Below are 27,531 nucleotides of genomic sequence, written 5' to 3'. Positions count from 1 at the left end.
AAGCAATTCCATTCAGATGTAACATGGAATCTGAGTTTTTTCTATTAAACTCTTTCATGATGAGTAACAAACCTTGGGAGCATGAGGTGCAAGGCTGACATACGAAGCATGAGCATGTCCTCCACAGTGAGCAGTTTAATTGTCCATTTTATTACTCTAATATTTATTCCACACTAAGAAGCAAACCCAAGCTTTTCTTGGAGCCAAAACGTGCATGGTATACACTACAGTCCCTCGCAGGATCACCAGGGCGGGCAGGGACAAAGCAGGCAATCTGTGTCATTGTGAACCACTACAGAGCTACATCCCAATGTGCGTTTAAGTAGCACAGTATTATTAAGAGCTCCTTAAATACTAGCAGAAGCAGCTGGGCATGCCAGGTGGGGCTAAGGTGAGGCCCAGAGGGTGGGAGGTCTGAGCATCAGCCTTCCAGCCAGGCAGGGGAGGGAGGCCACCTGGATGGAGAGGCTGCAAAGGGCTGCTCTTTATGGGAGGTGTCCACCCACTTCTTCCTTGACATTGTGTCTCTAGAAGAAGCTGTAGATCAGATACAAGGGAAGAAATGAGTTAGCTGAACTCCCACCTTAAAAATCAATGCATCCAAAAAGTGAGGCATTCAAGGGTTTTTGAATTATTCAGAAGATCACTTTCTATTTATTTTTCAAGAAATTATAATCACTAGAATTTCTCTGAACTGTATGGCAAGCCAGGAGACAGAGCTTCTACTGCTTTGCTTATGTGCTGTTTGTTGTCCACCGACTACTTTGAAATCCCTTTCCTTCCAAACAGTTAGCAACCCACAGTGGTCTCCAGAATTGGACAATTAAACCTACACAGTAATTGCTTTTAAAAGCTAGTTTTCACGGTCTTCATTTCTGTAACTCCCACCCAGTTCTAGGTTTGGTTTTTTTTGGTTGTTTATATTTTCCTTCATAAAGAAGGAAATCCTGTGACACAAACAAAGGCTTCATGTATCAGAGGTAAAAGAAGCTTTGCACTCCCCATTGGATGTCCCCTGTATTCAGCGAGCCTACTTCAGTAGGCAACAAATTGGCCATCCAAATGTTCCACTTTTCTACTTCATTGTTACAGAGGTTTACTTCCTGCATTCATTCCTGCAGACACACCCAAAACAAATACAAACATGACCTGCCTCAAAACACTACTGATCATCGCAGTTCCAGACAATTCAAAAAAAGGAAATAGAGACGGGCAGGTCATTTTTAAACACTCTTAAAAAGAACTGTTAGAACTCTGAAAACTAATCATTCTTTACATGGCATCACAGAGGAAAAAATCAAGTGGAAGCCAGACAATAAAAAAAGGACATATTTCTTAAATCTGAACTATTTTTTCCTGAAGAATGATACGGTCAGTAATAAAAGCGAAACAGGTAAGGTTTAATAAAATAGCTCATTTTCCACAAGTAATCCAGCAAAAATGTCACCTGAGCAGTACTGAGCAGTAATTCTCCCCAACTGCATTCAGCATCCCAGCTGCATATCAGCAATTAAGGAGCCTTTCCAAAGGGGCTGTACCCAGGATTTGGCAGAACAAACCCTGAGCAAAGGGACCAGGACATCTGATCCCTTTTCCTGCAGCAGCAAAATTATGTCTTCAAGTCTCATCTCTCCTATCAGTAAATGCCCAGAGATAAAAAAGAAACAGCAACTGACTTTCATTGAGGCTTTCAACTTGAAAGCATTGGCTGACACAGATGCACCAGAAACTGCATTTTGTCTGGCACAATTCTTCTTGTCAGGGATCAGGCAAGGCAGGCAGGGAGGGCCAAGGCAGAAGGCATCTCTGCCTCCTGCAGCCTCAGCCTGCAGCACTGACACAGGCAGAGAGAGTCGGGGAAGAGATTTGTTATGGTGAACCTGCCATAGGTGGCTTTGGGCTTGTGCTGTCAGAGGATGACAAACTCAGACCTTGCATAGGCTGCATCCATTTGGAAACATCCTTCTCCTTAATTGGAAATTTCACAAGGACTTTCCCTCAGAGGAGGTTTCCCTGTTTCTCCCAGTGCAGAACCAGGCAATGTCCATGAATCTCCTTCAGATCTCAAAGGGTTCAGCTCAGAAAGTGCCCCAAGGAAAGGTTTTCTCCTTTAAGGGCAGGACAAAGGACTGGGAACATTTCTCATTTCATGCCCAGTGCCTGCTTTTTCTCTACTAATTGTGACACTGGAAAGGCTGCAGGGAGATAAAGGGCAAGTGCTGGATGGAGTGGAATGCTTCCTTTTCCTGCGCTGCATTTCCAGGTCCCCAAGGTACCACTCCAGCTCCAGCCACTCAGCACTTCACACTGGAGGATATTTCACTGCACCACCACAGCACACTCCCAGTGATTGGGCTTTTCAAAGAGTCCACTGAGCCCATCAAGGAATTGAAAACAATTGAAAGAAATCTTGAAAAGAATGGTTTTTATCCAAGCTTTCAAAAAGTCACCTCTGAGTCAAAATTCCAATGGTCATTTTCGGACAGACATGCCCTGTACCAACCTGCTTGTTCAGAGTTCTCCTCTTTGGATGTGCTGGTGATCTTGGCCTTATGAAAATGGAGGACAAAAGAACATATTAGGAGGAAGAAAGAGAAAGGAGGGAATGCGTGTAGCATGAATGGAGGAAAACCTTCTCAGCTTGGTCACTCTGATGAAGGAGGAAATACAACACAGAAACTAAACAAGATGCAAAGCTGATTCATTGTCCTTAAGCTCTCAGTTGCTGGAGTCAGACAGAGCTGGCCAAGCTCCGGCTGAAACACAGCAGTCATTCTTCAACTTGCATCATAACCCCCCAATTCTGCTGTCTCTCCTTTTGGAGCCAAGTGGCTCCTACAGCCTCTCTGAAGCAGCAAGAGCTGCTGAGCTGGGACACGAGACTCTATGGAGGGCAGCTCCTTTTGTACTGCTGCCGAAGCTTGACTTTGCCTGTTTGTGCCTTACACTGGTGACAGTCTCGTGCTCCATGTGGTCAGAGCACTGCTGTCTCCTGAGAATGATATTACACCTCCTTGCTCTTTCAAGAAAAAAAAGGCTTTTTCACACACAGCTGTTAGAGAAGGATATTCAGATTGCATTTTAAAAGCCCTACAGAAGATTTTCAATGTGAGTGATACTTCTGTGACTCCTTTATTGTTATCACTCAGATAGGCTTGACAGCTACATTTTCTCACACTTCTCCAAGCCAATATCTTTCCTTCAGGTACAGTGCTATAACTCTTTGTCGTGGTTTTAAACCCATAACTAAAAAAAAAAAACTTATTTCTTGCTGTGAGATATGGATTAGAACAAGAGCAAAACAGGCTTAAAACTTAAAAGGAATCAAGACAGTTTATTAACAAAACTACAGGAATAAAAATAAATCAACTTCAGAATAAACTTCCAGAAAACCCTTTTATCCCCCACTACTTGACCAGTCTTTTGTACACGTGACAACATAGTATAGAGAGCTTTTTAGCAGATGGGGGACATGATATATTAGTAAAGGCCTGTCTGCACAAACCAGCCTCTGGGATAAGTCGCAATATTAAGGGCTAAAATCCTTGAAACTTACCTGCAGAAAGTAAAACAATGTTCTTGTGTAACAAGACAAGAATGTAAACTTGTGTGTGTTAACCAATAGTAGCTCGCTCTGCCTGCAAACCCTGTAGAACCCTATAAAAGTGTGCTGATAATAGAAATAAACTGGCGTTCACGATTACTTCTGTGAAGACTGGTGAATTGCTCGGGGGTTCTTCAACAACATAGAGACAAAAAACTTTAGAACTTTGGTGTTTAAAACAGTCCCAATTCTTGCTACAGTCTTTTCATCAGTCTTTTTAGAGAAACAGAAGTTTCCTTCTGCTAATCTATGGAGTTTCTCACAAGAAAGCTATTTCTGTTATAGCTTTCTATTGCCCTGATGTCAGCTGCCCAGAAGTGCTGTCATCAGAGCTCACTCCTCCCATTTCACATCACTCTGAAGTGTGTATGGGTCAATGAGTCTAGGGATGTCATTTTAAGGATGAGTTATTACTCAAAGGCAAAAGTCTTCTTCATCTGTCTCTGTGAGCTCCACTAGAAAACAGTTTTCTCATTGCCCCCCAAGGCTTCAAATCTTCGCTTCACTCTTTTCTAGTACTTCACTGTATCGCAATTACTCTACTTTTTGCTCAAAATCCACACTTTGAACACTCCATTCCTCCCTATATACTCTATTATGAATTAAAGGAGTTTTTTCAGGACCTTATTGTCCATTTCCATAGCTTTAACAGAAAAATATTTCAGCTTATAAAGCATCTCCTTATTCTCTACCTTTTTCCTCTCTCTGGATAAAAGGATTAATCCGCAAGTCTTATCTAGGTAATGAAAGAGTTAAAATCTTGCCCAGGCTTTTGTAGATGGTTCTGTTAATTCTGCCGGAGCAGCAGCTGGAGCTGTCTGCGATAGAAGATTCTTCATGGCTACTCTGGAGAGTGTGGTCGTTGTCTCAGCCTGCCGCAGGTCCAGAGCTTTTTTTTCCTTTCTTTACTCGGCAGTCTCTGGTGAATTCCGTCACGGCAAAAAAACTGCAGCCGAGCCAGGGACCAGCCTGGCCCGGCCAGAGCCCGGGGCAAGCCCCGCAGGCCCCATCTCCCGGCCGGGAGCCGCTGGGCCCAGCCCAGCCCCTGCTCGGGCCGCATGGCCAGGCAGGGAACAGGAGGCCAGCCAGAGCTCTGTTACCTTTCACAGCCAGGAAACAAAGAGAACAAGAGAGCTCTGGCTTTACATCTTAAGGAGGGGTTCACAAGTTGATCTCCCTTTTCAATGGTTAAAACTGCTGTCAATTCTTAGAAATGACTGATAATTGGTCAGGAGAAAAGACTCCAATCAGCCACCAGCAACTTCAACTTCCTTAGCTCCCAAAACTACCTTAAAGGTAAAGTCACCCCATGACACTCTTCTCTAGCAGCTCACCTTCTCTGATCTTAAGCTTTGACCTTAATATTAGACATTGATCGGATTATACATCTATACCCCAGAATTTATCTGGGATCTCACTTCACAGTGGAGGCCCAGGCACAGAGAAGTTACATCTGACATTTACAGAAACAACACTCAAATTTGCAAACACCTCTAAAGTAGCCAATATTTGCCCAAACATGTTCTCCTGGCTGAAAAAATTGACAGTCAAGGATCAGAGTATTCAAAGATCTGCAGCATCCGGACCCATGCAATACAGTTCCCAAATGACACCACAAACATTACAGAGGGAATCAATAGCCAAGTCCAAAAGAGGACATGTCTTGAGGAGCTTTTCAGCCCTGCCTCCTCTTCCCCACCACCACCTCTACTCTTGGGCCATATGGTGGTGGGTTTGACATTGGGCTGGATCACCACAGATAGGGCCAAATGCTGAATACACAGAGGTTTGCCTAAAGACATGGGAGAGCTGACTGTGCAAAATAACTTCACGAGATGGGAAGAGCAAGGTGAACAGCACACTGGAGCAGCAGACACCTTGGCTTACCTCATCTCCTGGGACTCTTGGACATCCAGCTGCAGAGAGCTTTTCAGAGACCCTGCAGCACTGCCAACATCGGGACTTACTGCCCTGCGTATCGGGGGGATCAGAGGGAGACCCAATGACTCCTTCTTCACATCCCCTTCAGTGAGATTCAGCAAGGAAGCCTGAAAAGAATAGAATATTATTAATATATATTTCTATATACATTATTATAATATTTTTTGTTTATGTATTAATTCTAATATATTATTTTAATAGTATCCAGCTTAAACATCCAACTCTCCCCCTTTGATGCCTCATGACATTTAGCCATGCTCTTAGCTAGAACTTGGCTGGAAAAGAATTGTCAAGCTGATGCTGCAGCTTGGTCTAGGACAGGGAATGGAAAGAGAAGTGGTGAGGGAGACACCATGTTGCACATTTGCCACCTCTCCCCACGCGCTCACTTCTGTACAAGTCTGGCTACATTCCCAGTTGGCATCCACATACTTGACATCAAGATGTTCTCAGGTGACAGTGCTTCCACTGGACTTTTGGATGTATGGGAAGCTGTTTATATCCCTATAAACTCCCTGCCCCTAAAGCACCTAACAGACACTACTGATTCTCCAGTCAAGTCCCCACAAATCCATTCTGAAGGATGGCAAAACCTGCTTTTCTCAAGCCCCTCATTCCTTCTGCTGCTGCCCTTCCCTCCTACAGCTCCCCAGCAGCCTTTGAGGCCAGATGCTGCTGAGCTCTCAGGATGCTCAGAGCTCTCCAGCTCCCACACATCCAGCATCTCAGGCTCACTGGCATTTAGGAAGTTCAGCAGAGCTCCCTGATCTGCGGCTCTTTGGAAGGTCTCTGCCTGCCCAAGTTGCTCCAGGGCACCCATGCCATGTTCAAGAAGGGGGGTGGAGGAAGCAGGTACAGATGCACACCCTTCCTTAGTATCCCTTCATTTCTGGCACAGCTAAAAAGCCAAATCAGGACCTGTTCAAACTTCAGTAAAAGCATCAGTTCCTGTCAGGGATACACGGGGCCCTTTCTCAGCAAGGCTGAGACCAAGTACCCAAGACTTTGACTGGACATTCAGTCTGCCAAAGCTGTTGTTCATTTGCCTCCTCCTGCACCCCATGGCAAACCTGGGCTCTGGGCTGTTCTCCCCATGGCCACCCTTCCCTCTGGTAACAGCCTGAAGTGCAGTGTCCAGCTGAGCTCTTCCTTGGCTCAGCAGCTTCCCTGGGCTCACTCCACAGGGAAAGCTCTCCGAGCTCTGTCTACAGCACAGAAACTAAAAATCTACCACACAGTAAATCCTGTGGACTTAGCTTGGTCTCCTTACCTTATGTCCTTTTCCCTCTGAACTCAGCTCCTGTTTTTTCCTACTGTCATTATCATAGCAGTTGGCCTTTTTCCCATTCTCCTGCTCTCTCTTCCATGGGGAGCTCTGAGGAAGGAGAGCTCCTCTGGATGGGAGGCAAAGTTTTTGTAAGTGCATATAAGAAGCGCAGCCTCCAAATATTGTGAACATCACAGGATTTCTCCCAGAATAAATGTTCTAGTATCTAGGACTTTGGGTGCTCTTGAAGCCCCAGACACCACCTCTGACCTGACCTCGAGACACTGGACGGCTGAATTTTGTTTCCCGTAGAAAAGTTTGTGAGGAGGCATATCCCCACCTTGAGATGCCCGGGGTGGGAAGAAGAGCTGGCCCCGGATGATGTCCTCATTGGTGTGGAAAGGAAGGTGCCCGCAGACCAGGTCGTAGAGCAGGATACCCAGGGACCAGATGGTGGCTGGCTGGCCACGGTAGCAGCCGAAGAGGATCCATTCCGGTGGGCTGTATTCTGGTGTTCCTATGGGACAGGGGCGCAGCTCATCAGGCTGATGCTGCTCCCTCCCTCCCAGCCAGCTCCCATTCCACAACAGCCAGCCCCTGCCCCAGTGAAAAGTAACTTGGCTACAGCCGGCTGAAGAAGGATTCCCCCCTTCCTCCCTCTTCCCCCTCTGCCAGCAAAGGGGAATACTGAAAAACCGCTCAGGCTACTCACGAGTCTCCACAGAAGTATAGTGAGCGCCGTTTATTTCTATCTGTAGCACACTTTTATAGGGTCTGACAGGGTCCGTCGGCGAGCCGGGTCCCGGAGTAAACGCTGCCGCAGCCGCCGCTCCCCAGCAGCGAGCCCTGCCGGTAGAGCTGCTCCAGGGAGGCTTCTCCGCCCGTCCGGGCGGCACCGCGCTCTCGGCATTCTGCCCGGAGCACCCGACCGCCCCGGGCACTGCTGCTTCCCGAGCCGCTCCGGGCTCCGGCGACTCGGGGCCGGCGGCCCAGCTGACGAGCGGCCGGGCTCGGCTCGGGGACGCTGCCGGCGACGGGGCGGGAGCCGGGCGGCAGCGGGGCGGCTCTGGCAGGGGCCTCGTTCGGGGCTGGGCCAGGGCCCGCACCAGGCGGAGCCAAAAGACGGTGCCGCTCCCCCACCACCAGAGGGAGGAACTCTTCCAGAAACTCTTCCAGAGGCGCCACAAGCAGTGCGGAGAGAACCTGGCGGAGGTGGGACCGAGGCGGGCCCGACAGGGGCGGGCCGGGGGCCGACTCGCCCACGGGCGCCTTGCGGGACGCGGCATAAGCCGGGCTGGGAGAGGCTGAGAGGGACGGCACGGCACGTCACGGGACGGCAGTAGAGTGAGTGTGAGAGGGAGAAGGGAACGGAGAGCGAGCGGAAAGTCGAGCGGAAAACCGATCGAGAGAGGCGCTGCTGCTGCCGCTGCCGAGCCGCCGGAGCGCGCGGCCGTTCGTCCGTTTCCTCAGCGAGCCCAACGGAGGAGCCGCCGCGCGCTCCGCGGAACGAAAGAAACAAGCGGAGAAATAAATACCTATGAAAGAAATAACCAAATAAATCAATACAGAAATGCATAAAAATGTTGGCTTGTAGGTTTCTTCTTCCTTGGGTGAATGAAGCATTTCCGTGGTGAAACAGGGACATTAAGAATTAGGAATCAAGCATAAAAAAGTGCTTTGACTAAAAGAGGGGAGGCTGACCAAACCGTATGAAATCCTTACTGCTCCCATAAGAGCAGGAGGAGAGCAAGACTACAAGATAAGATAAAGAACTAGAATGTGCAAATAGGATACAAGGACAAAGGCACCACAGGATAAGGGGGTTCTTTGGACCCCTAAGCTGGGAGAAATGGTATCAAAGTCCGAAGGATGGTCAAAGGACTAAAAGGAGCATGCATAAGGAGACAAGGTGATAAGTTCAACTGAGAGGAAAATTGCTGACTTCATCCCAAAGACCCCCAGACAACCACCAGAGTGACCAACAAGGAGCAGTGGGCAATCGCAAAGAGGTGTGGAGCTAATTTTAATATGAAGTGGGGACAGGCAGGGTTAGGAAATGAATGTGTATTAGGCGTATTGTGTAGCCCGAGTTTGTAGAGAATAAAAAGAGAGGGGCAAGTCTCTAGGGTGTGCATGTCTTTGGAGGAGATACCTCCATGCTGAATAAATACATACCTAATCTTATAACTTACTCTGTGGGTTATAGAGTTTTCTTTCCACATATCACTGGGGAGAATTCCCTGTCCTGATGGTTATGTGAGAGTGGACAAGAGTGGAGCCTTTAATTTTCAAGTAGAAAGGATAAATTGTGTCAGTAATGGCATCTCTTTTCATCCTCTGTTGAGACAGTTGCAGGCTGCCAAATGAGTCTGCAATGTGGAACTTGCTCTCAAGTTTCTTTTTCTGACAGAGACTGAGGAGGGGAGGTATCCCAGAATCATGAAGTCATGGCATGGTTTGGCTTGGAAGGCACCTGAAAAATCACATCGTTGCAACCCCCTGCTGTGGCTGGGGACCCCTTGCACTAGACCAACTTGTCTAGAGCTCCATCCAGCCTGGCCTTGAACACTGTCAGGGATGAGGCATCCACACCTTCTCTGGGAAACCTTTTCCAAGAGAGTATTTTTTCTGAATCCCTCATCTAAACCTACTCTCTTTCAGCTTGGATCCATTCTCCCTTGTCCTGTTCCTGCCTGCCCTGGTACAAAGTTCCTGTTCGGCTTTCTTGCAGGTTGCTGTCAGGTACCAGAGGGCCACAGTTCAGTCAAGCCTAAGCCTAAATCTCTTTTCCAGGCTGAAGAAGCCCATCTGTCTCAGGCTTTCCTTGCAGGAGAGGTGCTCCACCCCTCACATCATCTTGGTGGGCCTCCTCGGCACCTGCTCCAGCACATCCATGTCCTTGCTGTACGTGCTGCGGAGCCCAGCAGAGCTGGATACAGTACTGCAGGTGGAATGTCAATGGCATGGAGGGGCAGAATCACTGTCCTCCACTTTCTGGCCATGCTGATTCAGATGCAGCCCAGGATATGGTTTGCAAATATCAGACATCTCCTGGGGAATCTTTTTTGCTGTTTTGTGCCCCAGTCTGCAGCACAACTTCAGGCATGTGCCTGTGACAGCAGAGCATCCGGTTCCCGCAGGAATGCCTTACTTGCACTGCAAAATGAGAATACACAAAGTTTATCTTAAAATTCCAGTGGTTTTTAGGGAATGTTGAAACAGGTAGAATAGACAATACTTTTTATGACAGTCTTATATCCTGTGGGCTGATATATTTTCATGACTTTACTAACATTACATTGCATTGCTACAGTCACATTGATTTCCATGGAATTGTTTCTTAGTTTTCTTCCTGTAACTGGGCTAAGAAGTATCAAACTTTTAAAACCATCTTTTCATTTGGCTGTAGATTTTCATGCTCTTCTGCATCTGATCCAATCTCTTCTGCATCATTTAGACTAACTATACAGATGTACAATCAAGGACTGCTGGAGGTATAATGTCCTTCTCGATCATTTTCAGATTTGCATTTCCACATATTCAGTCTTATTTGCTGCTAAGACTTGCAATTTCCATTTGTTCTGGTGGGAATTCAGAATTTCTGGCCTGTCAAAGTTCCCATTCCCTGAAGGCCATGTTAAGCAGATTAAACATGTCCAGAAATTGCTGTGTGACTCTAATGTCCATCTTCTGTCTACAGTATCACTTTGCTTTCACAGTCTTGATAAGATTGTAAAATCAGAAGTTGGAAAGAACATGAAATAGTTCTGCTTTGGGTCCTTGCATCATCATTATATTTGAGGAACTTTGTAGGGCATCATCTCTCTTGCCAGTAGAAAGGCTTTTCTATTATTTTCTATACTTATAGCATGGATTAGTGGTTTTTTTAATAGTGTTGCCAAATTTGTTGAAATTTTACATCTGTGTTCAAACGTTTTTCCCTATCTCTGCTCATGAATTTCCACCTCTATTCCTAATCTATACATCTGCCATGTATTACAGTACTTCTGACAGGAACTCACTTAATCTGATTCTAAGGTTTAGGTGGTTCTTTCTGTAATACAGAAATACATTAATTCCTTTGAAATACAGAAGAAATACAGAAATTCTTTTGAAATACAGGAGAAAGAAGGCCCTTAGTCAGGCTGACTAAACCTAACAATACACAGCTCCAGCAGAGAAGCACCATGAGGTAGACTTCTGGGAATGTTGTCCTAGGAAGAACAGAAAAGCTCATGTGTGCACAGTCCAAGCCTCGGGAATCTCCAGACACATGGATCATGTGAACATCTGGTTATGTAGAGGGAACAAGGTGCCGTGTGTATCTTTCCCCGTTTATATGTTGGACCCATTGGTAAATATATGATCAGCCATGTTTCTCACCCTTTGGATGAATATTAAATATTTAATATTAATCTTCAATATATCTTCTGAACATCTTCAACAACATTTAGTACAGCTGTTGTACAGAGTGACATTTTCTCCACACTGTGTCTCCCAAAGAAGAAATATTTTATACAGGGAAAATATTACTGCCTCAAAATTCTCATTTTCAATTGCAAGTCATCTCCATTTGCAATTCACACAGGTCCACAGGATGGGCTTATGATCCAGCAGCTGTTCTTTAAGGCACTACTGCTGCATGTGCAGCTTCCCTTTCTGTGGCCCTGGGCAAGGAGGGAACTGAAGGGTGCACGAACTGCCTGAATCATTGCCCTCCTACAATCTTTTATAGAGAGGGTAAGCAGAAAAGCAAGTGCAAAAAAGTGATTTTTCCACCAGGCACTCTTTATGAACAGGCAGAGCCAACAGCTTGCAGTGACAAGCAATTTATAGATATCCTGCTCCACCAAGAGTCTGCAATTGGATCTGCAGTACTGGGAAAGACAAGAGATTCTGCTGTGATCCCTCTGCCTATGACTGCAAACGGATCGTGTCTTTCCCTATCCCGGTTCAGGTGGCAGGGGAACAAATTGCCTCAAGGTACCAAAGGAAAATTACTTGAAACATTTGGATACAGCGCTGGATGGTGTTCTGAGGGGAAAGATGGATTGTATACTGTCATGATGAGAATATGACAACTACACGCACTCCTCAGAAATGCAACTGGAGCACCAACCCAGCTTGGCAATTTCAGGGTTTTCTTCTAAATCTTTCCTCACTTCCATGATGGGGCATAAAATATTTTTTTTGTGATATGTTATAACATTGTTATGGCTTTCATTCTTATGTGCAAAAAGGTAGAACAGATGTTTGAAAACAAAACCTCTCAAAATTTTTCACTGATTAAGATTTTATGAAATATTAAAAATGTAAAAGCACTATCAAAGTATGTTCTTCTATTATTGAGAATCTTCCCCAGCAGAAAACAGTTATGTACAGACAGTGCAATACACACGGACAGTTCTCCATCCACACACTGGGGAGGTTTTACACCCACTCCCCAAAGCAACTTTCACTCCACCAGAGACACAAACTGTGCTTCTGATAACGTTTTCATGAGCTATGATAAATGTAATTTAAAAAAACTTTTACTACCTGTGGTAAATAACTTTCTGTAAGCAAAATTATACAAAATAAACTTCAACAAATTTGCACATGTACCTAATAGGATAAATCAATGTAATTTTTTTATCAGGCACCACCATGAATTGAAAAAAAAAAAAAAAAAGCACTACTTAATTTTATGCAAAATTTTAATTTTAGTTCATAGACTTGTTTTTTAAAAGCAGCTATTTAAAAATCAATCTGAAGCTGAATCTTAGCTTCAAGCAGGAAAAGAAAACTCAAGTAACTTGACTATGGTGAGAGTGAGTGACACTTTGTCAAATCAGAAAATCATATTATTTTTGTTGAAGACTTTTTCATATTAGAGAGGAAATTTGGTTGTGCCTTTCTTGTAGTTGCAAAGAAAATGTGACAGGAAACACTGTTCTGCCTAAGTCTCCGTGTCAGTGAAATCTGTTTAAAAAGCTCACATACATGTCAAAATCCGAAACAATGTCTGTAACTGAGGTCCAGTGAATGAGCGAGAGCATCACTGTGTATGGCAGCGTACCCAAACAACAAAAATCCCAAAACTTTCTTGTGCAAGGAAATAATTTCTGGCATATGCAGGACATGCATCACGGTCAAGGGGTTTCTGCAGAGGTTTTCTGCGATCCCAGGGGCTGCAGGTCGCCGTGGGAATGACCGTGGGGTCCTGAATCGGGCACGACCGGGACGAAGAGCGCGCTCCTGGGGTGATGGGCGTGGCCTTTGTGGTGATGGGCGTGGCCTTTGTGGTGATGGGCGTGGCCTTTGTGGTGATGGGCGTGGCCTTTGTGGTGATGGGCGTGGCCCCGCGTGGTGGGCGTGGCCTTGTGGTGGTGGGCGGGGCCCGGGTGGTGGGCGGGTCCAGTGGGGGATGGGCGCGGCCTGGGGATAGAGGGCGGGGGCGGGCTCGAGGGGCGGGGGCGGGCTCGAGGGGCGGGGCCGCGGTTCTGGTGCGCGGCGGTGGCGGCGGCCGCGGGATCGGGATCGGGATCGGGATCGGGATCGGGATCGGGATCGGGATCGGGATCGGGATCGGGATCGGGATGAATGAGGCGGAGGGGCTGCGGCAGCGGCGGCCGCTCCGCCCGCAGGTCATCACCGAGGACAGCCCGGCGCAGGAGGCCAAGGAGGGCAGGTGGGTGCCCGGGCGGAGCGGCCGCCGTGACCCCGCGGCTGCAGGGCCGGGGCTGGGCCCGGCGCCGGGGAGCGCTGCCCGGGAGGGCCCTGGGAGGCACCGGCACCGCCCGCGTGGCGCGGCCCGGCCGGCGGAGAGGCGGGTTCAGCTCGGAGTGTCCGAGGAGGGGCTGGAAGGGCCGGGGGACTGCCCCGAGGCTGAGCAGAGGCCGCTGCGGGCATGCGGAGCGAGGCCGCGGTTTCCCGGCTTGGCTGGTGCTGGGCACCCGCGGGTGTCAGCCCCAGTGCTCCTGCTCCTGCTGCTGGAGGAGGCTGACGGTGGGGAGGGGTTGGGACAGCGCCTTCCCCTTCCCCTTCCCCTTCCCCTTCCCCTTCCCCTTCCCCTTCCCCTTCCCCTTCCCCTTCCCCTTCCCCTTCCCCTTCCCCTTCCCCTCATCTTTTGCCAGGCAAGAAATAACAGTTATCCCATTGTGGCTTGTACAGGTTTATTGTGGGTGTGATTAAGTCCTGTGTAATTGTGGTCAGTCTCTTTATGTCTTGGTAATAGTTTAAAGAGTAATCTGCAGTTTTTCGACTGATCTACATGTATCTGACCTCATAAACAATCTGGTAATGGCTAAGTTAAATATATATATAGATATATATATATATATATTTACAATTTTGTGTTTAAGAATTTTATTTAAAAAAAAACCACTTCATTGTGATTAAAGGCAATAGGTGTAATAAGGAAGTGGTAGTATTTGCTTTGCCTTTCATTGCATAAGTTATCAGCTAACTTGTAATACTTTTGTCCACCATCTATTATATCTCTTCTGATTTGAGTACTTTGCAGATTCTTATGTCTGCCCTATGGGGTCATCAAAATGAAAGACTGATGGTTTGCACTCAGTCTCTGTTTTTCGAGGAGGGCATCAGCATATCTGAGCTTGAGAGACTGCTCCTCCTGCTTTCTGCCTCTCTTGGTGTTCAAATCATTTGAATTTCTAGGGCTCTTTCACTGACTGAGAGTATTCACAGGGGCTGTTCTGTATGAAAACAGTGGAGGAAATTCCTGGGCCTGGCCTTTTTCTGGCTGGTAGCCATGGCAGAAACTCTTGAGAACAGATGCTTTTCTCTCCAGCCCAGCAGCTCTTCTGCCAAGGGGATAAGCAGCCTGGCTTCCTGGATATGGTGACCCATAAGTATCATCTCACTGGCCTGCTGTTGTCTTCAAAGGCTGGTTTAATGGCTTCGCTTTTTAGTTCATATTAACAACTGAATTTCTGTAATTATAACTGGAGTCCTGGTAAGTTGCTTTGTTGAGATTTGTGGCTGTGGGCCTTGTAGGGTTAATTATCAGAGCCACATTTGACTAAGGTTTTCTGTTTCACTGTTGGTGAACCTTTACCTCAGTGATTCTCTCCAATGACTGACAGTTGTCACTGTCCAATATTGTGTAGTTTGAGAAAGATTCCGAGTGGATGACTTTTTAGCTTATTTTTTTGTAAAGCTTTTGGGGTTTATTTAAACGCTTGTGGTTTCAGCAGTGTCTAAACTAGGTCTTGGAATTTGCAGGCTTGAAGTGTGAGTTTGCTTGTCACCTTATTCTTCATGCCTTTTTTCTTTATTGTCAGCTCCTTGCAAGTTTGCTTGAGGATCAGAAATAAGGCCCTTACTTAAATCATGTTTTTAGGAGCTTTAATTAGGTTGGCTTTGGCAGATGAGTTCCCATTCTGTTCCTGCTCATTCCCAGCTCCTTTTGTGTGAGCTGTTTTCAGCTGTCACAGAGGTGCTCAGATGTCTGCTGACAGTACTTTTAATCTTACATTGTTGAGCTTTCATCTCTTGAAGGACAATGGACAGACCAGGACAAAGACTGAAGTCTTTGTAAACTTGGGGATTGCTTTTTATCTTTACACCCTGATCTCTATTCCAGATCCAAGGTGGCACAGGCTGGGAAGTTTTTGCTTCCTCAACACATTTACTATTAGAGCAGGAAGTGCTTAAATCCTACCTAAATCCTAATGCCTAGTTCTGTCCTTGCTGTTCTCGCTGATAATCCCTAAAGTTACCTTGATGCTGATATCAGTATCACAAATACATGTATTTAGCTCCCCAGCTGGGATATTTGTGTTCTGGGCAGTTGTTCATATTTCCTACTGTCTGGATGATTGACTAATGAAGGATAAAACAATGGAAGTGGTCCAAGGATTAGTGCAGAACCACCAGGCACTGTTTGTCTTTATTTAACTGATCCTGCAAGGAAATTGGCTGGATGGGACAGTGAATGGTTCAGAACAGCTAAAATTACACATGCTGCTTTTCCAGTTCAAGGCTAGGATTTCTTCAGCTTGGCTCTCTACTTTTCTCTGTAAATGCCTGATGGATTCCTCTAAAACTTGTAGAGAGCAAAATACGGTTTTCTCCTGTGGAAGAAAATTTTACTTAGTTTATCGTGTTTTTTAATGGGTAAAGAGAAAATACTGAATTTATTTTGTGTTCTGGGACTCGAGTTTCAAACCAATGATCACTAAGTTAAGCAGCCATTCATTTAGCTTCCTCTGTGTTTGTTTTAGTGGAAATTTTTTATTCAAAACTTGTGCTGGATAGAATCCATTGCCAAAAATAAAGATCAAGTTAAAAAAGCCCCAACTAAACCCCAGCCAAACAAAACCCCTGTTTCTCAGGTGGTTTGGCTTATTTTTTTGTTTGTTTGTTTTTATTTTAGTCACCTGTAACTTGTAGCATGAATGAAATCTTCACATAAAAATGTTCAGGCATTTATGCTAGTATCCTGAGACCTTTCTCTTATCCTAGAATGTTCAAAATGGACCTTGAAGGTGAGTATGATGGTTGTGCCAAAGTGTTACGGTTTCCTTTTCTGAAGAAAAGAGGCTGCTACAGATTTTTTAAGGACTGTTGTATGTGAAAACAATGTTAATCCTATTTCTTGTTTGGTTTTGGCAGTACTTACAGCAGCAAGGTGTTCCGTGTTACCTTCCTGACTTTGGCTATGTCTGTGGCTGTGCCTCTGCTTGGAGTGACTGTTCTACTGGATTGTCCTATAGACCCTCAGCCCATAAGGTAAATGGTTGTTTTGTTTTGAAGCAAATGTTGTGGAAACGTAACTTCTTCCATCTGTACTGTTGTTTTGTTTCAGCAAACAAGAGTTGACAGCGCAAAGTGGTTCTCTCTGGATTGAGAAACTGGGGAGTGTTTGCAATATTATCCACACCCATGGATATCCATGGCTGTTTCTGAGCCATCTTGTGCAATTGTGTGTTCCTGCTGATCACTGAAGGAGCTGAATTACTTTCTTTAATTATTAATCTAGAAAATTATTTTCTGCTTCCTAAGCTGTCAGTGCAGCTTGTAATTACACAAGTGCTCTCTTTCCTTATGTGAAACAAGAACTGCTTTTTTTCTAAAGGCAAACTGCTCAAGCTACTGCAACACTTTCTGAAATATGCTTTATGTAAAGCATAAGTCAGGTGTGCAGGAGTTGGAAAACTAGGGGAAAAAATGATCAAATGTGTTGCTCAAGAATGTTTGCATTTTGTGCAAAGGATCACGTGGTCCTCCTGTTTCGTAGTTTGAAGGAGCCTCCCCTCCTGACGGGTGTTTTGGAGCCCAACACCAAGTTACGAAAAGCTGAACGGCTGTGGGAAAACCAGCTGGTTGGACCAGAGTCCATTGTCAATATTGGGGGTAAGCACTGACAAAATCAGCTTTTATAGAGGGTTTTTTAAATGTTCTTCCACTGGTAGGAGTTTCTTCAGCAGTAGACCTCTTAGATAACAAACTCTGGGAGTTATTTTCAATGTGCAGGTTTTCTAAAAGTAATTGTGTTATGCAGGAAAGCCTAGGTTCTCTGTACTGGTTTTCTTCTCTTTTCTTCTCTCATTTCACAAAATAAATCTTGTTGTCAGATTAAAAATCTCTGAGAGCATCAGTAATGTGGTCAGGGGGTACCTATGTTTGGAGGAAGTGGTCCCATTTTTCATTTGGCTAGGTCTTAACTGGGAATTAATATTTAGAAGTTACTACCTGTTCTTTTAAAAGCCATTGTGGCTGAGGGAGCTGAATTTTGTGGTGCATTGCTTTTATGACAGAAAATAAATCTCAAATTGACAAATAGTATATTTATATTTTAATGCTGTTGCACAGTATCATATCCCATATTCATAACTCCCTCATTTCCATATTAATAACTCTTAAGGCTTGGATTCTTCTTGCAAGAAATCTAACCAACACGGGTGCCATCCTGTACTTTTCTCTTGTGGCAGGTGGGTTCTTCCCAAGTTAAAATCCCAGGCCACCTCTGAGCAATTTCTTAATGAGTTACCTGTCCTTCTAATGCCATGACATGCCCATAGTGGGAACCCAGCATTGTGCAGGGGTTGTTTCTTGTGCCTCCTGAAGGAGGGGTAAGGCTATGAACTACTCTTAACCCTTACTGAAAGATCCTTCAGTGCAAGAGGTACTCAGTAGGTGCCATATATTTTTTTTTCCTTCTGCTTTATCTTCTAATTTATGAGTAAAATATTTGTAAGAAATTACATTGGTCAGAAAGAAGTTACTGTAAATTCCTTCCTCAGATTACACTTTTTTACCTGTATCTGTTAACAATGTGCTAAAGGGATTACCTGAAGCTGATGATTTATGTTGCCTAGTTTCATCAGTCTCATTGGAAACTCTTTATGGAAACCTTCCTATAAGGGACAGCTGAGAGGGAATAAATTTTCTGTGAATAAATGTTGAAGTCTCCTTATTCCCTTATTCATGCTAGTAGAAGGATGTTTTGTGATCAGCCTAATCACACAAGTTGTTTTTGCAGATGTTCTGTTTACTGGGACAGCTGATGGGAAGATTATCAAAATCGAAGATGGGGAAATACAAACAATAGCCAGAATTGGCCATGGTCCTTGTGGTGAGTGACAGCTCCTGAGCACAGTGTGCCTGAAAATGTCTGGGTCAAGGGCATGTGTTGGTTAAACTGCTCAGTCTGGATTGGAGGTGTATATCTTTCTCTGCAGAAATTTGTAGCAGAAATATTGATGTGTTTGTATCAGTGAAGTATGAGTGAAAATATGTACATGGGAAGGAAGAGTAGAACAGAGAGCCTAAAGAATGGAAATGGGTTGTCTTGATATCAAAGCACAGTTTCCAGCAGTAAAATTTAAGAATGCAAGGAGGTTTCGTGACTACCAGGCCTTCACCATGGATGATATGCTGGTGGAAAATCCTGCATCTTAACATCAGAAGGAAGACAAGAGTGAGGTGCATCACAAATAACATTCCTTTTCCCATTAGTCCATCCAGAAAAAGCATCTTATCTTAAGAAAAAATGGGCAGCAACCTGGTCTAATATTTGTGGAAGGTGAAGTCACCAAGATTCTGAGCTGAAGGGCCACCTCATAAAACTGAGGACTTTTAAACAAGTGTGAGTGAATGAACTTGAACTTTTTTGTGAGTGGGAAAGTGTCTTGGTTTAAAACAATTATATGGACAGGACACTCCAAAATGAGTTATCTCTCCTTGTGTTTTTAACCCTTCCTTCTTCACCAGTAAGGAGAGAAGAATGTGAGAAGATGTAAGTGAAAAAATAGCAGTTTACTAAAAAATAAAACAGCAATAACCAAGATAACAGTAATAACCACTAGATACAAAAGTGCTGAATCCTGTTGACAAAGAAAAATCAACACAAGCAACCAAGCCTCCATGATCACAGAAGCCTCTTATCCTCCAAACAACAGCCACCAGGGAGCAAGGACAAAACAGAAGAATCCTGGAGAACTGTTCCAAAACCAGTCAAATGCTGCTCCACACCACCTGACAGGAGCTCTCCTGACAGTGGCAGCTGGAACTGGGTCAGTGGCTGGGACTCCTGGAGAGAGGAGATGGTGCTGGTGGAGCTGTCCTGGGTGGCAGCAGCTGAAAAAGGTCTGAAGGAACTGTCCTCCCTGGCCCAGAAACTGGGCTGACCCTGACAACAGCAGCCAAAAATATGTTACAGAATGTTACAGAATTTTCCAGACCCTGGAGATAAACAAACCTGCCAGGCTGCCTTGACTCAGAGAACCTGTGCCAGACAACTTTCTCGGCAGCCTGGCCAAAAAAAGCTGCAGCCTCTGCTCCAAAGCCCTAGGGAGAACAGAGGAGCTCCGTGTGCCTGCTCCCTCTCTTTTAAAGGGACCCCACATCACCTGCCTTCATGAGCCTGGGGTAAAACAGGCTTCTTCTTCTTCCAGCTCCTGGATTCTAAAGGGGCAGTGGTCATCTTGGGCAGGTTGGTGTAGGGAAGATATGTAATACAATACACGTTTTTTGGGTTACCCAGGACAGAAGGATAGCAACTTACTTAGAGATTTTTGAAAATAAATATCACCATCTCCATCTACAGAATTTTGCCTGGCATTTTGTTGTACCTATTTCCCTTACTCTGTCTGTAAGCACAGTAGGAGTTGTGACTGCACTTGTTTTAGCAGACATCATGCACTGGTCACAGTATTTTTGTTTTCTCACTGCTAAATTGCAGTTATTTCTCATGGAATTCTATACCTCTTTCTGAATGAATTATTTGCTTCATTTAATGGGATTTCTGGAAATGAGTGAGGAAAACTGGTACCAGCTTATTGTAGAACCATCTCTATGGGTAGCTTAATGTCCATCTCACCAGTTCCTGGGCAGTCTTAGAAGCCTGGCTGGTGTTTGTTGGGACTGATGGGAGTTTTGTTTGTGGTAATGATACAGAAGCTCACCTGAGGTTCCACAGCCCTGTGCTGATTGCTAGTTAGAAATTAAGGTCAGGAACTGTTGCTGTCCCTATTAGCTCTCATTGACATGTTCATCATTTATTCTATGTAATTTTATGTGGATGCTCACATGATTAGACTCTGGGCTGATTTGGCAACACTGTCTAGGCTGCCTGATAGGTAGAACAGCCTTGGTAGGACAGCTGATGGGAAGCTGGATTTAGGCATGAATGTGGGGGGGGGGGGTGAAGAATTCCCTTTTTCCTGATCATTTCCATTGGACTTGAACAGCTTGGGAGAGGTGGGAAGGTTCTGCTGCCCTTTTTCTTTGGGGCCAAAGTGGTAATGGGGAGCCTGGACTTTTCTGCTCCTTGAATTGGGAGTGGAAAGGCTGTAGCTGACTTCTCCAAAAATTTATCTTGCTGATTTTTCAGACTGCTGATAGTCTGAAGTTCTTAGCTCTTCAGGACTCATATATCTCCTTGAAGTTATCTAAATTCTTCAGGTTTGCAGAATTCCTCCTTCTCCTCATACAGAAGTCTTCAATGTCTTTGTCTTGAGAAACTAGCTGTTTCAGGACAATGTTGGACCCTTCCAGAAAAAGAAAGAGGTTTTTAAATTAAAAATTATTTAATTAAAAAAAACAAATCATCCCATCCTCCCTGCCCCCAAAACTTGCAGTAAAACTGATTCTTTCTGAGAAGAAGCATTTTGTTAAATCAAATTTTCTAATTTTACCAAAACTTGGGAAGGTGTTAGTGACTAGCCTGACAGATTCTATGATTATCTCTAGACTGGTGAAAACATGGCATGTAAAGTAGGAATTATTTCTTTAATGAATGTAGGTGCCATATGTATGCCATAGAGATTTTATAAGCCACAGTTTGGAGCAAAGGTCACATGTGCAAGCAAAGGAAAAAAAAAAAACCTCAAATATTTTATTCTCTATTTTTTCATCAGCCAATGATGTCTGACTGCTTCTCAGGAAGCAGGGCTGCAGCATGTGTAGAGTTTGTTTTGGAAGGCAAATGTAAATAATAATTGCTTTCCCTTCCTCCTCCTTTTTCTTAGCTTTCATATCTCAGCTAACACCATATGGCATTAAATATCCCTTTGATCAGTTTGGGGCAGCTGTCCTGGCTATGTCCCCTCCCAGGATCTTGCTCACTCCCAGCCTGCTGGAGGGGGGAATGTTGGAGAGAGCATTGATGCTGTGCCAGCCCTGCTCAGCAGTAGCCAAAACACCTTTTTAGCTGCCTGTACAAACACAGCACTGGGAGGGCTCTTCATCTCAGCCAGACCCAGCACACCTGTGTAGGTACACTGAATGCCTTGTGTTTATTTCTGTTTGGAAAAACATTTTGAAATTGTTTCCTAAGGAGGCCGTGAAGATGAGCCAACATGTGGAAGACCGCTTGGCATGCGAGTGGGGCCAAATAACACCCTGTTTGTGGCAGATGCTTATTATGGACTCTACGAAGTTGATCCTGCTACGGGTATGACTTTTCTGCTCCAAAGTTTTCTTCCACTGACAAATCTGGGCTTCGTTTGCAGTTTTGCAGATGCTGCAGGCAAAACAATGCCTGTCTTCTTTGTAAAGTGATTTGAAGTTGTCTGGATAAAATGAGTCATGCAAGAATTTGATATTTATTTTCCTGTAGCAACTACTTCCTCCCTGTATCTGGCTGTCTGGATCAGAGCTACCAGTGACTTATCTTCTGGTGTTTCATGGTTTTTGTCATTAAAATTGGGATCCCAAGATCCATGTATAGAGCTCTATTGTGGCTGTTTCGGTTTTCATAAAAGGAAAGGAAAAAGATTGGTACATAAAACCTATTGTCATGTTTGCTGTACTTTTGTTTCTACCTTCAGATCTCACTGTGGTAGTGTAAAGCTCTTTACTTCTCTGTAACCCAAATCTGCAGGAAGTGAAGAAAGATACATTTTGGTGTGGCTACATTGTGTCTTTTCTTCTTTTTGTAACCAGGTGAAACCAAGACACTGGTGTCGAGCAAAACTCTGATAGAAGGCCAGAAGCTGTCATTTGTAAACGATCTTACAGTGACCAGGGATGGGAGGAAGATCTACTTCACCGACTCCAGCAGTAAATGGCAAAGACAAGACTACTTGTTCCTGGTTATGGAAGGCACGGATGATGGGCGGCAAGTATCTCCTTCCCAAAGGATTTAACTTGCTGTAAGCTCAGTTGTAGGAGTGGACTTCACCACTTTCTTGATCTTCACATTTTTTCTCTTTGTAAACCCACCTTTGCAAACACTGTACTGCGCAGGGGAGGGTGATGGAATTGCATGGGTGTTGCTAATGACACCTGCAGCAAAATATATGAGTTTCCCTGTTTTCCTTCAAGAAGACTGGCATGGAACATTTGTTTTAAAAGTGAAGGTGTTAGCATTGCATTCAGCCCAAATCCTTCATGAATGCTGCCAGTCTCAAGTGCCTTGTTATTTCTCTTGTACTCATAAACAAATGCTTCCTGCCTATTCTGCCTTCTTAACTTAAACGTGGTGCATGTGAGAAAATATGGAATGCCTGAAAAATGAAACACAGATGCATAAATATTCATCTTCACTCAAAAATGGTTTCTTTTCAGCCTCCTTGAATATGACACAGTGACAAAAGAAGTGAAAGTCTTAATGGTGGGGCTGAGGTTCCCCAATGGTGTGCAGCTCTCTCCTGCAGAAGACTTTGTCCTGGTGCAGGAGACAACCATGGCTAGAATCAGAAGGTGAGTATGACTTTGGAATTATTACTAATCTGTTTAGGGATTGTTTAAATAAAGAAATGGAATGACAAAAGAAATCCTACACTTTAGTTATGCCTGGTTAAAAATGACAAGGTGACCTTCCTCAATACTGAATTTTTTTATTTCACTGTAAATGTCTGGGTTGTGTAATCTTTCCATCATGGGCCTCCTTAAGCATAGTGGAGTAAACTGACTTTTTTCCTGAGGAGAAGTGTGTGGCAGTGCTGTATTTCCCTGTATGAATATAATGGGAGAAGAATTGGTTTTTTAAATCTTGGGACTCTCATTTGTTATGTAAACTGATTGAGTTAAAATGTTCTAATGTATTATCTATAACTTTCAGGTATTATGTGTCTGGGCTGATGAAAGGTGGAGCAGATATGTTTGTTGAGAATATGCCTGGTCTTCCAGACAATATCAGATTAAGCAGCTCTGGAGGATATTGGGTAGCTATGGCAGCTGTGCGACCCAATCCTGGATTTTCTTTGTTGGACTTTTTATCTGAAAAACCATGGATTAAAAGGATGATATTTAAGGTAAAAAAAATAAAATAAAATAAAAAGAATTTTTTTTTAAAAAAACACCTTTAGTGGAGGAATGGAAGTGAGAAATATTTGTTTGTCCTGTTTCTTCCTCTTCACAGGAAGATTTAAAAAAACATTAGATGCTGTGGTTAAAACTGTTGTTGCTTCCCCCTGGTAAAAACAGCCCTTATTTATGAATAGGTAGTAAAATTTAACATTTGCTTCTCTGAATAGCAGGTACACATCTCTTAAGTTGCCTTCCATCTTGATCTTAGGAAAGAAAAAGGGACTCTCTCTAACCATGCAGCAAGACAGGATCTGCATTTGGATATGTGAAGACTTCACCTGAAGTGCCTAAACTGCTTATTGCCAGGTGTCTGAAGAGCATTTGGGAAGTGTGAGCTGTTCCCATGACTGCCCTAGGCACCCTAGGAGACAGTGTGTACGTTGTGGATGGTGTTAGGTGACATTTTGTTCTGGTTCACTCTGCCTGTTTTTGTGTCACCCCGCTTTAGGATGAGGAAGGATAATGTGTTTTTTTAAGGGCTAAAGAAACAGCATGGTGCTTTTTAAACAATGCAAAGACTTGAAAATACTTCTGTCCTCGAAAAAATAAAAATCAACGCACAGTGCTTAGGATTCCATTCCAGCTGAACAAGCTCTATGCTGTCTCTGTCTCTCCTGGTGCAGTGCAGGACCTCTGAGTGATGCTGCAGGGAGCTTGGCATCAGCTGCACCAGAGCAAGCTGCTATCTCTTACGTGGGCAGCTTTTCAGCCTGCCTCTGGAGTAGAGTGAGCTTCTGCTGATCCTTTTGTTTCTTCTCAAGCTGGCTTTTCAGATATTAATGTGTTAACCCTGTGTAAGAGTGTTTACTCAAAATGTGTCCTTGTGTTCTTAGCTGCTGCTTCTGAGGAGCGTGGAGTGGTCTTTGCCTGTATAAATGTCTGAGATCAGATTGTGGAGAGCAAAACCTTTCGTTAATTTTCTTTTCTTTCTTTCAGTTGCTGAGTCAGGAAACTGTGACAAAGTTTGTACCCAAATATAGCCTTGTTGTTGAACTCAGTGAGACAGGATCCTACAAAAGAAGCTTCCATGATCCCAATGGAGTGACAGTAGCTTATGTCAGCGAGGCACATGAACACAATGGACACCTTTACCTGGGCTCCTTCCGCTCTCCCTATATTGGCAGACTTGATCTCCAGCATGTTTAACTGCCCACCCACGATGAAGTCCCACTGTCCTGTACTACTACAGAAGTGCAAAGGAGCCATGTGCTTGAGACTGTGTGACCAAGGACAAAAAGTGAGAGTCTCTTAAGGTGCAGGAGCACTGTGGCCATAGGAAGAGATACAGCTTGCTGTACCTGTCCTCTGTCTTGGCTGACTGCTCATGCTCTGAAGTTGGCCTGTATTATTGTTCATATCTGAGGATTATGGTGAGGCATCTTCATTCAGTTCTTTGCTCCTCCAAGGAAATCCATTGATTTTCCTGTGCCCAGCCGTGTTTGGAATCATCTTGAACAGACACCGTCATGTCGCCTTTAATGCAACTCTATGTTCTCTTACACTGGAAGAATTTGTGATGGATGGAATTTAATAGTGTGTGATTTGGGTGGAAGAGGGTGGCTTGCATGTGTTTATTTCTGTTTTAGTGCCTCCTGTCCCAGAGTGAATACAGTGCATGTTCTAATGTTATACCATGGTGCTGTGGTAGAGGCAGCAACATCCAGGACATGCTGAGGAATCTAGTTATGCCATTGGGGTTCTTCAGTCCCAGCCTGTGTAAATAACAGCAGAAATGCAATTAACTGTTAATTAACATGCAGAATCAAATTGGATCGTTACCTGTGGGCTCCTGTGTTTCTTTATAACATTGAGGTCAGATGATGAATCAAGTTGCATTTTCTATGTTATTAAGGATTAGTTCCAATGGGTCTGAAAAGGGTTGTTTGTAGAATTTCCTCCATGTTTTACCAGGTCCTGAATGTCTCCTGTTCATTATCTATGTGACCATGCCAGGCAGAAGAGGGCTAGCTGCAGGAATCATCTTCAACATGCTTTTTATGAAGAAGTGGTAAAGATTTTGGGGAAGATTGGTGTCTGATGATGGATGTGGACTCAAATGGCCTCTGTAAAATCTGCTGTTGGTGGATGAGGAAGGCTTTGGTGGAAGTTTTTGAAATGCAGTAGTAGCTCATGGATGCATCTCTGCTAACAGAGATAACTCTGTTAACAGATACTCTGCTTGGTAAATCCAGAGAATGCTTTGCTGCCAGCTGTGGCAAAGGAAAGCCTGTCCTGTTGGGTTTTGTGGCTGCAATGGCTGGCAGCACAAAGGAATTCCAGACAATAACTCAGTTTCACAGAGGAGCCAAGGAGGAGAGGGACTATGGTGGACTTTGTGCTCACCAGCAAGGAGGGTGAATGTGCAGCTCAAGGGCAGCCTTGGCAGGCATCATGAGGTGGTGGAGTTTTAGTTTCTTAGAGTAGGGAGGAGAGTGTAGAACAAACTTGCTGCCGTGGCCTTCAGAAAGGCAGAATTTGGCACCTTCAGGGATTTGCTTGGTAGAGTACCATGGGATAAAGCCCTGGAGGGAAGAAGGGCCCAGGAAAGATGTTTGATACTCAAGGATTACCTCCTCCAGGCTCAGGAGTGATGCATCCCAGTAGAGAGGAAGTTGGGAAAAAATGCCAGGAGGCCTCGTGTGGATAAACAAGGAGCTCCTAGACTAGCTCAGACACTAAAAGGAGGCCTATGGAGGGTGGAAGCAGGAGCTGTAGCCTGGCAGGAATACAGAGAGTTTCCCAAGCAGCCAGGGATCAGGTTAGAGGAGATAAAGCCCTAAGAGAATTAAACATGGCCAGGGACAACAAAGACAACAAGAAAAGCTTCTGCAGGTATGTGGGTGGTAAAAGAAACACTAGGGAAAATGAGGACCCCCTCTGGAAGGAAAGGGGAGACCTGACTACTGGAGACATGGCAAAGGCTGAGGTGCTCAGTGACTGTTCTGTCCCTGTCTCCACCAGGAAGTGCTCCAGCCACACTGCCCGAGCTGCAGAAGGGAAAGGCAGGCGCTGGGAGAGTGAAGAATCAGCTGCTATAGGAGATCACATTTAGATCATCTGAAGGTGCACAGAACTTGTTAAAATGCATCTATGGGTCCTGAGGGAACTGATGGGTGAAGGGGCTAAGTCACTATCCATTGTATTTGAGGAGTTGTGGTAGTCCAGTTAAACTCCAACCAACTAGAAAACGGGAAAAAAACCCTCATTTTTTTTTTAAAAAAGGGAAGAAACGAAGACCTGGGGAACTACAGCCTGTCAGTCTCATCCCCGTGCCTGGTAGGATCATGGAACAGAGAGACTAAAACATGCTGCTCAGGGAAGTTGTGGATGCCCCACCCTTGGAATTGTTCAAGGCCAGGCTGGACTGGGCTCTGAGCAACCCAGTCTCATGGGAAGTGTCCCTGATGATCTTTGGGGTCCCTTCCAACCCAAAGCATACTGTGATTTTAAATAAGAGGTTTTGCATCTTGAAGAACTACAGGGGTTGCTTCAGCAGCTGTGTGATTTAGTGCGTTGATACTTTGGAATCAAAGCTTTTGCTGCTCTCTCCTTTTCTGCCACTGGGTGACAATACAACCTAAACTTACACTATTGCTGCATTTCTTCACCTTTGGAAAGGAGAGAGATTTGCTTTAAATATATAACAAAAAGCACCAGAAAAGGGGAAGGTGATGCTAAAAATGTCACCTGATTTCACTGGCTTTCTGCTCTTCTCTTAATGGAGGGCTATGCAAATGAAAATTACTCTTCCCTGTCAGTGCTTCTGTCACCTTGTTCTGTGTAATTGCCAGGCTGCAGCAGTCCTGTGGCATAGCTGATGGCTGCTGGATCAGGTTTATTTGTTCCTGTACAGGCCAGGGGCTGCTCTTTTGGGGAAAACCCAGTCCAGGGCAGGCTGCTTAAGCACCAGCTGGTTCACACTGCTCTGCCAGCCCTTGCAACTATTTGTCCTCTTCTG

General features: G+C 44.7%; 1 protein-coding gene and 1 long non-coding RNA gene across 7 annotated transcripts; one reads left to right on the top strand and one right to left on the bottom strand.

Annotated features, from left to right (window-relative positions):
- Positions 1–298: 298 nt before the first annotated feature.
- Positions 299–7,663, bottom strand: LOC131578259 (uncharacterized). The gene is made up of 4 exons (XR_009277421.1): positions 7,525–7,663; positions 7,153–7,329; positions 5,492–5,652; positions 299–537 (listed from the first exon to the last, which is right to left on the bottom strand). It is a non-coding gene; the product is annotated as an uncharacterized LOC131578259 (long non-coding RNA).
- Positions 7,664–13,287: 5,624 nt separating this feature from the next.
- APMAP (adipocyte plasma membrane associated protein) lies at positions 13,288–26,784 on the top strand. 6 transcript variants are annotated; one of them, XR_009277148.1, is made up of 10 exons: positions 13,288–13,482; positions 16,431–16,547; positions 17,056–17,171; positions 18,301–18,393; positions 21,598–21,714; positions 22,206–22,380; positions 22,830–22,964; positions 23,326–23,518; positions 23,782–23,879; positions 24,510–24,542. XR_009277148.1 is itself a non-coding variant. In XM_058834521.1 (9 exons), the coding sequence occupies exons 1-9, from the start codon at positions 13,391–13,393 to the stop codon at positions 23,803–23,805; spliced, it is 1,062 nt and encodes a 353-aa protein (XP_058690504.1). In that variant the 5' UTR covers positions 13,288–13,390; the 3' UTR covers positions 23,806–24,542. The 6 variants fall into 6 exon arrangements, 4 of the variants coding, with proteins under 4 accessions (XP_058690504.1, XP_058690500.1, XP_058690501.1 ...); XR_009277147.1 differs by having other exon boundaries at positions 23,782–23,948; XM_058834521.1 differs by having other exon boundaries at positions 23,782–24,542.
- The last annotated feature ends 747 nt before the right edge of the window (positions 26,785–27,531 follow it).

Source organism: Poecile atricapillus, chromosome 3, assembly GCF_030490865.1.
Source record: "Poecile atricapillus isolate bPoeAtr1 chromosome 3, bPoeAtr1.hap1, whole genome shotgun sequence".
Lineage (NCBI taxonomy): Eukaryota > Metazoa > Chordata > Aves > Passeriformes > Paridae > Poecile > Poecile atricapillus.
This window is presented reverse-complemented; position numbering and strand designations above follow the sequence as displayed.